Raw genomic sequence first — 14,444 nt, 5'->3', positions numbered from 1 at the left:
AGATGCAAATTAGAATTGGAAGGTACTATTATTGAACAAATAACAAATTACAACTATTTAGGTATACAACTGAACTGAGAAAGAAGGTCACATCTAGAAGTCAAAGAACAAGTTGCAAAAGCTGCAAGAATATCAGGATGCTTGAACAAAACAATATGGAAAAATAAACATCTTAGAGTAAAGACAAAAACCAGAATTTATAAAGCAGTAATCAGGCCTATTATGACATATAATGAAGAAACGAGACCAGACACTAGGAAAACAAGAAAAATGTTAAACACAAGTGAAATGAATATATTAATAAAAATAGTAAATAAAACTAGATTAGATAAAATAAAAAATACAGATATAAGAAAACAGTCTGAAATATAAAACAATAAACAATTGGGTAGCAACCCGAAGAATAAAATGGATTGAACATGTAGAAAGAAGAAGTAAAGATAGAATAATAAAACAAGTCTATAGTTGGAAACCAAAGAATAAAAGAACAGGAAGACCTAGAAAAAACAGGAAGACCTAGAAAAAGATACTATTAAAGAAGATGATGTCTTGGTCGCAACAGATACTACATCTAATGCATGAAGACGACGACGACAACAAATGTAGAGTTAAAAATCAAAACAAAATGGTTTACATAAGACCAACTCAGTTGATGCTTTATTGTGTTTATAGTGTATCTGGAGCATTCCTGATTGGAGTCCAGCAAATCTGTCAACACAGCTGGTACTCAGGTTAATCAAAAAGTTTAGATAAAAGTGCAAATATTGGGATGCATTCTAGTGGCTAGTATGCCTTCTGTTATCAATTCATCATATCATCTGCTTTTTTTTAAAACATAAAATGCTATCATATAAAATAAGAATTATTTCCTTACAAGTCACAAATGTTCATAAATTTAGCTACAAGTAAATAAAGCCAGCAGTCCTGCATTTGTTCATCTGACAATGGGATTGGTGAAATTTTTTAAAAGGATATAGAAATATATGTTAAAAAGTGGAACAATGCAATTATTATATAGGTATTTCCATGGGGTCTGATGACTGATTGTGGGATGCTCAAACTAACCATTATTCCCACACTACCTATGCATTATTACACTCATTCATCACTCTCTAAGAAAAACACTTAGTCCTCACACTCATATTAACCACCCATACAAAAAATCATATAACTTATAAAATCCTTCAAGTTTCTATCCACTCTTGTCCACCTAACAACTAAGCTTTGTAAACCCACACACATTCATCTCTGATCTATCTACATAGGAAACATTTCATAGACCATTTACCACTTGCCTCTGGATCCTCTCTACATCTCATCATTCCCAAGAAATCCAAGCAACTAACCTGTGAGTGTAGTCAAGATTGATCATATTAAAGCCTTATAAAGAGGGATAATATCCTTTCTACTTTCAATGTATTCTTCAACATTCAAGTAATCCTTTGTGCTATTTTGTTCACTTTAGTAATATGCCCTCTAAACTTTAATTCCCTAGCCACTATCACCACCCCAAACTACTGCAGTCCAGTTTGGTCAGTGTAGTACACAGCCTGTAATCTTTTGACTCAAAATGACCTTACATTCAGCCCCATTAAATGGGAACCATTATCCTTTACTCATGTTGCAAATCTATTTAAATCATCTAATAGTATGTCTGCATCATCTTTAATAATTACTGCCCTCCTCAGTTTTGCATCACCAGTAAACAACTGGATACATCACCCAGCCAAAAAAAAAAAAAAAAAAAAGAACCATGTCCTATATCATTATATACAAATTAAACAGCAGCAAACCCAATACAGAGCTCTGAATTACTTCACTGGGTCACTATTCTTCTAGATTCTACTCCACTGCTCGCATCCTTCTTATCCATATTAGCATGGAAGGACCCCTTCCTTCACATAGCCATGTTACCCCTACACAGTACAATATTCCTATCCACCTATTTCTGAATTCTACCTTAACTTGTGTAGTATTTTAATCACGACTTCTGAGAAGCAAATTACAGACTGATTAGTTAATTTGGTCTTGCACTCTTCTTTCTGTGAAAGAACTATCCATCAACTACACCATCAACAGAATTGTTATCACAGTTGGAATGGTATAATAAATGTCAATTCTGTAATTTTATTAGATGTTACCATCTTATTTTCAATTTCTATAATTTCTAATATTAAAAATATGAAAAATAAATTTATGCAAAGAATTTAGCTGATAACATTATTAATATTTCAATATCTTTAGAACTGAAAATAGTAGTTATTTTCAAAAATGTCACCTACTACAATATCCTGCACCCCAGCTCCAGGATGCAACAATGTACAGTAGCCACTTGAATAATATACCTTCTATATCCCAATAGAATGAATGCTGAAGTAAACGAAAGGGAAGGAGAAACACCCAAGTCCATACCAAATATGTGGGTATACAATAGAGATTGTGAATTATGACTAATAAAATCCGCAGGATACCTTTGATATGATGCCACAACTTCAGTACATCCATACTGTAACAAAATAAAGTCATATAAAGACATCTGCAAATGCAGTTTTTAATTAATATTTTAATGCTAATATAATATTAATATTTTCTTCAAAGTTAATTAATATAAACTCCTAAGTTAATCTAAAAATATGAATTTAAAAATGTAAGTTTACTAAAGTTTCAGTATTTTAATAACTGAATAGTGAATACTGTCTAGATAGCTATTCTGAATAAATGCAATTCCATATAATTGGAATTGCATTTATAACTGTTTTTCCAATGAACATATACAGTGAAAAATAGATTCAAGAGAAAAATAATGTACATTATAAATACATTTAACCTTAAAATTGTTTAAACCTCTTTTAACAAAGTAATATCTGTAAAATGACTTACTTGACTGTAGCATCTTATATTTCTTGAAAATGATAGTCTGACAAAATCTGAGATTTAGTATCATCATTAAACATTATGACTCAGTTTTGGTTTAAATTGTACTATTTTTTAATACATAAACATGAAACCTTATCATATGATAATAGTGAATTTCAATTTCTTTCTTGAATAGAGAGTATCAGATGCAGTTGTTTTTTAATAATGAATTCAGAAATCACTTCAGAATTTTCTTAGCAACCATAGTTTATATAATAGGTAGTTTTTATAACATGATGGGTTATTTTCTGACTATTCTTTCTTCTTGTCTCATATTCCATACAGGAAATAAGAAAAAAAATCTAAAAGTTATTAAATGAAATTATTTATTTTGAAGAATAATCAAATTCATTAAATAAACAGCTAACAATTTGTCAATATAATCAAAAAGAGGGATAATCGACAAAACAACACAAATGCAAAATAGAAAAAGAGACAATGATTTGTCCAGTCTGTAACTAGTGAATGCCATTCATTTCTTACAAGAAAATGTTAACTATGTCGCAGTCAATATGGATAAAATACATCATCCCTCTATATTTTGTATCCATCATATATTTCAATGTAATATCAATGGTATCACAGTTTTAATATGCACTTCACATCCATGGTTATTTGAACATATATATATGTCTTTGCCGGTTGGGTGGTTAATAAACAGGAATAATGCAAGAGAGCAAGATTAACCTGTCATGCAAATCACGTACCAGTGGCAGAATAAGATGATTTTAACATATAAATTTTCATTAGAAGTAGATTATATTATTACATGGGCTTATCAGTATCAAAACGTGTAACAATCGTTGCAGAATGAACTAGTATAATGAAAATTAGAATAGCGATTTCTCCAAATTATCTGACCTCCAAAATAACCAAACCTTCAATTAACCAATCCTTGAATGGGTAAACCTCTTACTATATGACTCTTGGAACAGCACTATGTAATTATACATTGTTAACCAACCAGCAAAAATTAATTTCTCAACAGTCAGATAACTGAGAGATTACAGCATTTAAATTAAATAAAAAAAATGACAAATAGTATTAAAAGCAACAAAGATATTAACCTTTAAATGTTTTCATAAAAGGAATTAATGGATCCTATTGCACTTGTAAAAGATTAAACTTCTGCTTAAAGAATTCATTAAACACTGGATACAGCTGAATAACATTAAAACATAACTGATTCCTTTCTAGGATTGTTGGGGGTAGTATATGATGAGAGATCACAACCAACTGTTTGTGGTCAAGTTCAAAAATGACAGGCGGCACATTAGAAAACAGAACAGTAAACAAACTTGAAAATAACATTAAAATACTTTAGACAGATGAGCTCACACAAAGCATAGATGAATGGAAAATATACTAAAAACAACATAGGAATGAAGATGAAGAAATAAGCAAATGGAGGGGAAGAGGCTAGGATTGTAATTACATAATGTTGGTGAAACATTTGAACAAATGATGCAATCATATTTAAAACCAAAGCTACTTGATTGCTCAATCAGTTAGCATAACTTCTGACACAGGTTGTGGATTTAAATCTTGTCATTTAGCATGGAGATTTGTGATTGTCTTTAGCTGGGAGATGAACTCCAGTGTCCAGAAGGGAAGTGCCATACCACTACTCAAGGCCTGAAGTGACTTGAAAAAGTTCAGTAATTGGTCTCTAGAATAGGGTTTCCAGATTATTAAAAAATTAATTAATTAATAAAATAAAAAATTGATTTCAAAATCCCTTAGGCCACCACAGTATTACAGATTTATAATCTTTCATAGGTGAAAGTCTTGTAGATAAACTTATACGTTTGTTATACATAGCATTTAATTTTTCAGGAATTGATGTCTACTAGAATATTAATTAAAAACTTTAATCAATACCTTCCTATATTTCAGCAATGTTACATTGCTATCTTCAGGGATCACAAAACAATGATATGTGCATGCAGGCACTAACACTAAGCAAATAGCAAATCAGGATGAAGAAAGGCAACTGAAGTATACTCCAAGTAGGTCTTGGGGAAGTGACTGGTCTTTGGTGGAGGAGATAAGTGATGCCAATTTCTTATGTGGTTTGTAACTAGTTGTGAGGTCATATTTTTTTAAGATTTTTGTTAATGTTTTAGATGTACCACGGATAAGGAATGGTAATAGATTTAGAGTAATCTCTGTTACGAAGGAGGGTGGGTGGGTTGTGATTAACTGGTTTTACTATTTCTTGGATGTTTTTTTTTTTTTTTTTGGTGGGGATGCTTAAGGGTCAAAGTTGTATAACTGAGAGGAGACCTCCACATAGCCTTTAAAGAAATGCAGAGAACCGACCAGGGCTTTTGACCTAATGTCCAATCCTCACCTTCTCATGGTGCACCCTGTTGGGTAACTACCTGGATACTGAACGAACGAGGATGGCTGACAATTTGAGATTTAGCCGACCAAATTGTATTCTTATTGGCTTAAACCAATACACAAAATGATGGTAGAGACGACAAAATTTCGTGCTGGCTGGGGCATCGCACGGTTAAACAAGATTCCCTTTTGTTTTCGCCAGTGAACCAGATTGAACAGCGAAAAGTCAGCTACTGGAACAAATCTGAAAGCACACCTCAACTCAACATCACCAGAGTTAAAGATCGGTACTATCAACATAAGAAGCCTGAATGGCAAAGAAATGGAGCTAGCCAAGGAATTAGATAAGTACCAGATCGACATAATAGAGGTGACAAACAAAAATCCTACCACCACCACCACCACCACCCAACACAAAAACTAGGTGTCATCAACACGCTAAAAAACAGAGCTCAGATGATTTGTTCCAGTGAACAGGCACTGAAAGCCGAGTTTAAAATTATCAGTAATAACCTACAAAAAAACGGATACAGCCAAAATACTATAAACAAAATTCTCTACAAAACCACAAACAAAGACAAACCAGACTACAGTAAAACTATAACCATTCCCTACATTAAAGGAATATCAGACAAAATAAACAGAGTACTACAAAAGTACAACCTCAAAGCCACCTTTAAACCTCCTGCAAAATTAAAAAACTTACTCAACTCATCCAAAGACCCACTCCCTCCACTAGCTCACCCTGGAGTATACCGGATTTATTGTACTTGCAACATACCATATATAGGAGAAACAGGACGCACTATTCATATTAGACAAAAAGAACATAAACGTTAAAATGGATGTGCAACCTTATTAAGCAAGAACTCCATAAGAAGATGATGTGGAAGGAGAATAACAGTGAGAGGAGGTCTGAAATACATAAAGCACAAGCCAGAAAAAGTTATGGGTAGGGAAAGCTAAATGGGCATATAAAACAAAATTCGCTGTGCAAGCTAAAAGCAATCCAAATGAATTTTATCATTATGCTCCAAGTAAAAGAAACAATGAGTATGGAGGAACACCTTTAATGAATGCAAACAATCATACCTTGTGTCAGAAACTAATACGATTGTTAAATTAATGAGTATCCACTTTGCTAAAATCAGAGGCGTAGCTAGGGAGGAGCAGAGAGGGCGGTCTGCCCCAGGCAGCACTTTGAACCTTTTGAATTTTTGCAGTTAATTCTAAAATACAGTTTGGTGAACTCATTTCCAAATATTGTAATACTACTGCGAATTTTCATCACAATTGCTGTAAGTGTTGTAGTTGTGAGAGGAGTTTTCCTAAATAAAATTGATTAAGAATTACCTACATTACTATGAAATAGACTTTGCCAATGTCATCGACGATTTTGCTAACAGAAGAGCAAGAAAAATAACATTTTAGAATGTGGAAATTAAAGTTTTACTTCAAAAATAAACAGTGTTTTAATTTATTTCCCTAATGTCATTTTGACTCTTTGTAGTATTTTTGGTGTGTATTGAGAGGGGCGGCAAACTCAGGGACCACCGCAGGCAGCAAAAGCACTAGCTACACCACTGGCTAAAACATATATCAACCAGGTGTAAGTAACATGGTGCATAGTGCTAATACTACATTGGATGAAGAGACAAGTGAGCAAGAGAATGTTCGTATAACTCGAGTTTCGGCTCAGGAAAGATACCACAGGAGGAAAGAATGCATGAAATACCTCCATTGTATAACGATTGCGAAAAAACTACAGACTCATCAGTATCTTTGGGGTTATAAGAGGAGTTATGAAATATATAAAGCACATAGGAAGAAAAGTTGTTGTGGGGAAAACTAAACCAGTATACAAAAAAGAAATTGGCTGTGCGGACTAGGTGGCAAAGATTTTAAAGATGTTGGTAAGAACTCGCATAAAAAAATGGGTTGACAGACAAGCTATACTCTACAAAGAACAGTATGGGTTTACTAGAGAGAGAGGTCTTGTTTCAGCAAATTTCCTCATATTTTATAAGAACGTATGGATGAGTTGGTTAAAGAGAATAGAACTGCTGGACTTTGTTAAGGCCTTTGAAAGAATACCACATGAAAGACTACTGCATAACCTCTTCATTTGGGTAAGTAGATGGTTGATGGACAGGTATCAAGAAGGTGGTATATGGTGGGTGTGAACCTGCCAGTTTAAAGTGACCAGTAATGTATACCCAGTGATCAGCTCTTGGACCACTGTTGTTCAATGCATTAATAATATTGGGAAGAATCTGACAGATGGGGGTGCTTAAGGGTTAAAGCTGTATAACTGAGAGGAGACCTCCACATAGCCTTTAAAGGAATGCGGAGAACCGACCAGGGCTTCTGACCTAATGTCCAATCCTCACCTTCTCATGGTGCACCCTGTTGGGTATCTACCTGGATATTGAACAAATGAGGATGGGCTGGCAATTTGGGATTTAGCCGACCAAATTGTATTCCTATTGGTTAAACTAAAAATACAAAGTGACGGTACAACATGACAAAATTTCATGCTGGCTGGGACGTCGCCTGGTTAAACAAGGCCCCCCGTTGTTTTCGCCAGGGAACTAGGGCGAACAGCGAAAAGTCAGCTACTGGAACAAATCTGAAAACACACCTCAACTCAACATCACCAGAGTTAAAGATCGGTACTATCAACTCAACATAAGAAGCCTGAATGGCAAAGAAATGGAGCTAGCTGAGGAATTAGATAAGTACCAGATTGACATAATAGGGGTGACTGAAACAAAAAAGACAAAAACTGGTGAGCTCTTTCTGAGCAATAAATACAAAATGTTATATTCAGGAAATGACAATCAAGGAAAAGAAGGAGTAGCCATAGTATTCAACACAAAATATGAGGCTAACCTTCTTGAATGGCAGGCAGTCTCAAGTAGAGTGATGTGGGCTAATATCAGAATGGGGAATTGGACAATGAGACTTATTTATGCCTATGGTCCCACAGAAGGTTCTACTAAGGTAGAAGTGGAGGAATTTTTTGATGCTTTAGAAAAAACAACTGACACAATAAAAAAGAAAAAGTTGGTCCTTGTTGGGGATCTAAATAGCAGAGTAGGAAATGATTGTCAAACATACAAAACTATTTTGAGAAAATTTAGAGAAAAGAGCAACGCTAATAATAACGGCAAATACCTGTTAGATTTCTGCTCAGGACATGGACTGGTTATTACTAACACCATGTTCCAACATATACAAATTCACATGGAGAGAAGAGGCAAGGAATAAGAAAGTCTCATTGACTATGTTATTGCTGATAGTGATGGTTTCTCCCTGGTGCAGGACACCAGAGTGTACAGAGGATTTGAAATTGGAAGTGATCATTACTCAGTCTTGAGCAGAATAAAATTGAATTTCACATTGAAAAGAATACCATGTAAGAAAGTTTTAAAGCGAATAAAAGTTGAGCAGCTTTCAGATGTGAACTGTAGACTAAAATACAAAAAAGATTATTGAAGAAAAAATGAAAGAGTTTGAGAACAAGAACCAAACCTTCGAGATTCAGTGGCAAGCCTTGAAGAAAATCCTGATTGATTCAGCAAGAGAGGCATGTGGTGAGGTAATCTGCAAGAATAGAAAAATCAGAACTCCATGGTGGACACAGGAAGTTAAAGAGGCAGTGAAGGAAAAGAAGAAAGCATATCAAAAGTTCCTGGCAAATAAGTCAGCTTTCGCTCTTAGAGAATACAGAAACAAATGTAAGAAAGCAAAACACTGTGTAAAATTAGCTAAACAAAAAATCATGGAAGGACTTTGGCAAGAACATAGAAAATAAATACAAAAGGTGATAAGATATTGTGGAGGTTGTTGAAGAAGCTTGGAAATGGAGGAAAGAGTGCTGTAAAAGGAGTTAGAAATGTTAAAGGTGACATGAAAAATGGGAGAAAAAGATATCCTTGAAGTATGGAGTAATTACTATGAAAAATTGCTAAATGAAACAAGCAGTGATGACAGCACAGTGATAAAAAAACACTGACCAGGCATGCAGTCAGGAATACATATCCATACTTGAAGTAGAAAAGCCATCAAAGGCTTGAAATGTGGAAAGGCAGCAGGAGTAGATGATGTTCGACCAGAAATGCTGAAGTATGGTGGTATAAGGGTCTTACAGTAGCTGCAATGCATAGTTCAGAAAGCCTGGACAGAGAGACGAATTCCTGATGATTGGAGTAGAGCTCTCATAGTACCCATATATAAAAAGGGAAATAAAACTGAATGTGAGAATTACAGAGGTATTTCCCAACTGAGTGTTCCTGGCAAGATCTATGCAAGTATACCTGAGAAACGGTTGAGAAGAATTGTGGAAGATAAGCTTGGTGAAGAACAAGCTGGATTCAGGCCAAATAGAGGATGTCAGGATCAGATCTTCACTTTACGAAAAATGGTTGAGAAAGCATGAGAATATAACAAAAATCTGTATTTAAGTTTTGTCGATTTGGAAAAGGCATATGACAAGGTGCCAAGAGAGAAGCTATTCAATACGCTACAGTTACATGGTGTGAATGGGGCATTATATTAAGCAATACAACTCTTTATTTGAGTTGTTAAGTCAGCAGTTAGAATTGAAGGAAGTACAGGAAGATGGTTTAATGTTAAATCTGGCGTGAGACAAGGATGTACATTATCCCCTCTGTTATTCATTATCTATATTGATCACATTATGAAGGAAAGTGGTATTAAACATGATATCAGAATTGGAGATGTTAATGTCAGCTTTTTGCTTTATGCAGACGATGTTATACTTCTAAATAAATCCGCTACAAGTTTGCAAGATTCCCTTACTAAATTGAATAACTGTTGTAATAGATATGGTATGAAGGTCAGCATTAAAAAGACAAAGACAATGAAAATAGGTAGAATTGTTGAAAATATCAACTGTGTTGTGAACTGGGAACCTGTGGAAGAAGTAAAACATTTCAGCTACTTAGGTACAATTTTTAGTGAATATGGCAAATTAAATATGGAAATAGACAACAGAATCAACAAAGCTGGTATGGTAGGAAGTCAATTGAATAAATTCATATGGAATAAGAGAGAAATTAGTCGGAACACTAAATTAGCTGTATACAAGACAGTGTTCAAACCAGTTTTAACTTATGGATCTGAGAGCTGGGTCAGAAGTAAAACACTTGACCAAAGACTAGAGACCACAGATATGAGAGTCCTAAGAAAGATTAGAGGTGTGAACAGATGGCATCAATGGCAATATCATATTAAAAATGAGGATATTAGGAAAGAACTTGACATTGTCAGTATCCAGGAATGCATTAGCAGAGCTAATCTCAGGTGGTATGGTTACGTAAACTGAATGGGTGAGGAACAATTAGCAAAACAAGTGTTCTCTGCTAAGTTGGCAGGAAAATGGCCCAGAGGAAGACCAAGATATAGGTGGATTGATACGGTACAAAGTGCCTTAGACCAGTGCTTCCCAAACTTCTAGATGTGTCAGGGCCCCCTTTGCAAAAATTAAAATATTTCACAGCCCCCCTCGAAAAAAAATCATAATAGAGAGATATATTATTATAATATTTATTGTATTTATATTCAATACAAAACATACACAGCGAATATCGCAAAAAATCGAATGCATATATTATATTTTTTGCCTCTTACTGTTTGGTTCTGAAGATGACATGGACTGTTCTGATAAAATATGAAATACTGTCCTTTTTTTTTTTTTTTTTTGTCTGTTTCTGCTTCTTCTGATTGTTCACGGGAATTTTTTTATATTTTTTTTTATCAGCCACTTATCCATCTCAGGGTTAAATTTTTTAATATAGAATAGATCAAATAATATCACCACTTACCGATACTGGCACACCACAGACTAAGAACATGAAATTAGTGAATATTACCTGAATAAGGGAATCCCCGGACCAGGAACATTTTTCTCTTTTGCGACTTTTCTCCCTTTACGGTAATTAAGCCTAACTCGAAACAGACGGCAAAGGCAGGTTATTAAAACGTGCATATGATTGGTGCGGTATTAACAAAAGATCACGCAACCGAAAGATAAATGCATAGCTGACAATTGAGTTGAAATGCTAACTCTCTTCAATCGAATTCCATATGTGAAACTGCCATAACATTCATTATATATACAGGGTGTTCGGGATAAATTTGACATATTTATAATTAATTATATTTTTCCGTAAGTTACATGTATTAACACACACTTCTCTTCATTTAAAAGTTTGGACCCTTCTTCATTCATATACAAGATGTCAGAAAGGATGGATAGCTGAAACCTACCTGAATCATGGAAGAGAATAACTTGTATCATGATGATTCGTGCCCGCCATCAAAATAAGGATATTACGACTGCTGCCCAATGCTCCCTGAATACAGTAAAAACAATCAGGCATGAACTAGAGACTTGCAATGGTGACTACGAGGATGTAGCAAGAAGAAAGATCCCTAGCAGACGATCTGATTGCGTTCGTACAGCAGAATTCCTCGCAAATCTGCAGGAACAGGTGTTGAAGAACCCTGGCATTGGAATTCGGGCTTTGTTCGTGGAGTTGCTAACTGTAGTCAAGCCCTGGATAACAAGGGTAGCCAATGGTAGGCCGTATGTATGGCAGCAGGATTCGGCCCCTTGCCACACCTCTGGGAAAAGTCAAAAATGGTTGTCTGAAAATTTCTACGACTTCACCAGTCCAAATGTTTAGCCTCCAAACTCCCCAGACCTTAACCCCATGGATTATTTTGTATGGGGCGCAGTTGAAAAAGACACCAATCGCACTTCCAGTAATACAAAAGCCCAGTTAATGGATAAAATTAAAACAGTTTTTGCGGCCCTTCCCAGGGAGACTGTAGCATCAGCTTGTTCGAGGTTCCGAAGCAGAATTGAAGCTGTGATCGATGCTAATGGTGGTTATTTTGAGTAAATCTTGTTGATAGTAATGTAATTAACTCTGCCTGTAATGTTTTTTTGTCAATTCATTAAATTTAATAGATACAAAGAAGATTTTCTTTTTCCTTACGAAACTGTCAAATTTATCCCGAACACCCTGTGTGTGTGTGTGTATGTATATATATATATATATATATATATATATATATATATATTACTTAGTTAGCAGTTTTACGAATTTTAACACGTTCGGTTGAATTTTATTGCTGCCTTGGGAAATCGAACTCGCACACATCTAATTAATAGCAATAGTTTTTAGTTAGATACTGTGTTTGCCCATGCAACATATGGTTTTGTTTCAGTCTATATATACAGAATAGTTTCTGTATGAGGGGACATGTGATTCATTAATTAGTGTGTCAGTTGTCTCTAATTGCACTATTTGTTGAGAAATATATTACACAGACTTCTCATACCTTATTCACTGGCATAATAAAAGTACTTGTTTTTATTGCCTCTGCAGGAGGGCGTGTTGTTTACCACTGCAAGCAAGTTACTATCTCCCAACATGAACTTGTTTAAGCTTTTTTTTTTTTTTCATGTGTGAAGTATATGCGAAACTTTTATTGGCAACAGAAAACTAGCTCGGATGACAGTGATAATATAAAACGAGTTTTGATATGTATATAAAGTCAATATCAACAGTCCCTGATTACAAACGCGTGATGAAAGGGACAGGAAGATTTGGAGCTTCCCTGGAGAGCATTCGAAGTAAATACAATTAACCACTGTTTTGAAATTAAACATATGAATAAGCAATATTTACTAATATTCATTAAGTGCTGAAATACGCTGGAAGCAAAGTTTGTAAACCAACACCAATGTGTGAATTTTTCCATTAAAATATAAAAAATAGAAAAAAAGAAATAATAAATAATAAAAGTTAAATATGTTTGTTTTAAAATAAAAAAATCTACTTAGTCTTAAAACATTTTAAATTTGTTTTCATTATTTCACGGCCCCCCCCTCAACAAAATCTCCAGCCCCCAAGGGGGCCGCGGCTCACAGTTTGGGAAGCTCTGCCTTAGACGATAGAAATATAAGATCTGGTAATGTTGGAGTCTTGACAAGTAACAGACTGATTTGGAAGAAAATTGTAGATAGGAAGTTAGTAATGATGTAAATTTTACATGTAGTACTATCATACCTTGTACACCCCTTGAGGGTACATGGCAGGAATTTGATGATGATGATGATGATCTGACAGATGTTCAGCTGCTTGCTTATGATGCAAAGACAGATAGGATAATCAGGGTTGATACTGATATCCAGCACTTACAAATGATTTGAATAAGCTGGAACAGAGACAAATGATAATGGCTATCATTCAATGTCAGTAAGTGCAAAATTATGCATTTTGGCATGATGAGATATCCAACAGTATATTTTATTGGTGGGATTATGCTCTGAGAAACTGATGAGACTAGAGATCTTGGAGTTATGGATAGCAATTTGAAGTTCAAAAATTCAGCAAAAACTGCAAATACAACTCAAAGGATAATTGTGATGCTGAAATGAATACTGGCATGTAAAAATAAAGAAGTAATTTTGCTTCTTTACAAGGTCTCGGCATATGAACTTTATGCTGTTTGGCATAGATATTCAACAGTATATTTTATTGGTGGGATTATGCTCTGAAAAACTGATGAGGCTAGAGATATTGGCGTTATGGATAGTAATTTGAAGTTCAAAAATTCAGCAAAAACTGCAAATACAACTCAAAGGATAATTGTGATGCCGAAATGAACATTGACGTGTAAAAATAAAGAAGTAATTTTGCTTCTTTACAAGGTCTCGGCATATGAACTTTATGCTGTCTTTCAGCGTTTGCAAGATTAGAATGATAAACCAAGTCTCTAAGAAATCTCAAGAGCCAGAGGTCACATGGGATCAGATCAGCTTAATGAGGCATCCAGGCATCCATTCATTAATTAGTGTGTTTTTATCCCAGTTGTCTCTAATTGCACTATTTGTTGAGAAATATATTACACAGACTCCTCATACCTTATTCACTGGCATAATAAAAGTACTTGTTTTTATTGCCTCTGCGGGAGGGCATGTTGTTTACCACTGCAAGCGAGTTACTATCTCCCAACATGAACTTGTTTAAGCTTTTTTTTTTTTCATGTGTGAAGTATATGTGAAACTTTTATTGGCAACAAAACATAGCTGATCATTCTGGCTTCCCTGAAATGTTCTTGAAGAACCTCCTGTATGAATTGAC

General features: G+C 34.7%; 1 protein-coding gene across 2 annotated transcripts in view; it reads right to left on the bottom strand.

The window, feature by feature from the left end:
- Window positions 1–14,444, bottom strand: part of LOC150102455 (acyl-CoA:lysophosphatidylglycerol acyltransferase 1-like) — a 150,051-nt gene that overhangs the window by 99,614 nt on the left and 35,993 nt on the right. For both annotated transcript variants that reach the window (XM_090399412.1, XM_090399413.1), the window contains exon 3: window positions 2,283–2,506. In XM_090399412.1, the coding sequence (XP_090255538.1) occupies window positions 2,283–2,505 (223 nt within the window). In that variant the 5' untranslated portion in view covers window position 2,506. The remainder of the gene's footprint in view (window positions 1–2,282; window positions 2,507–14,444) is intronic.

This window comes from Typopeltis vanoorti, chromosome 10, assembly GCF_054136105.1.
Source record: "Typopeltis vanoorti isolate ZY-2024b chromosome 10, IOZ_Tvanoo_1.0, whole genome shotgun sequence".
NCBI lineage: Eukaryota > Metazoa > Arthropoda > Arachnida > Uropygi > Thelyphonidae > Typopeltis > Typopeltis vanoorti.
Note: the sequence above shows the minus strand (reverse complement) of the source record. Positions and strands in the feature narration are given on the sequence as shown.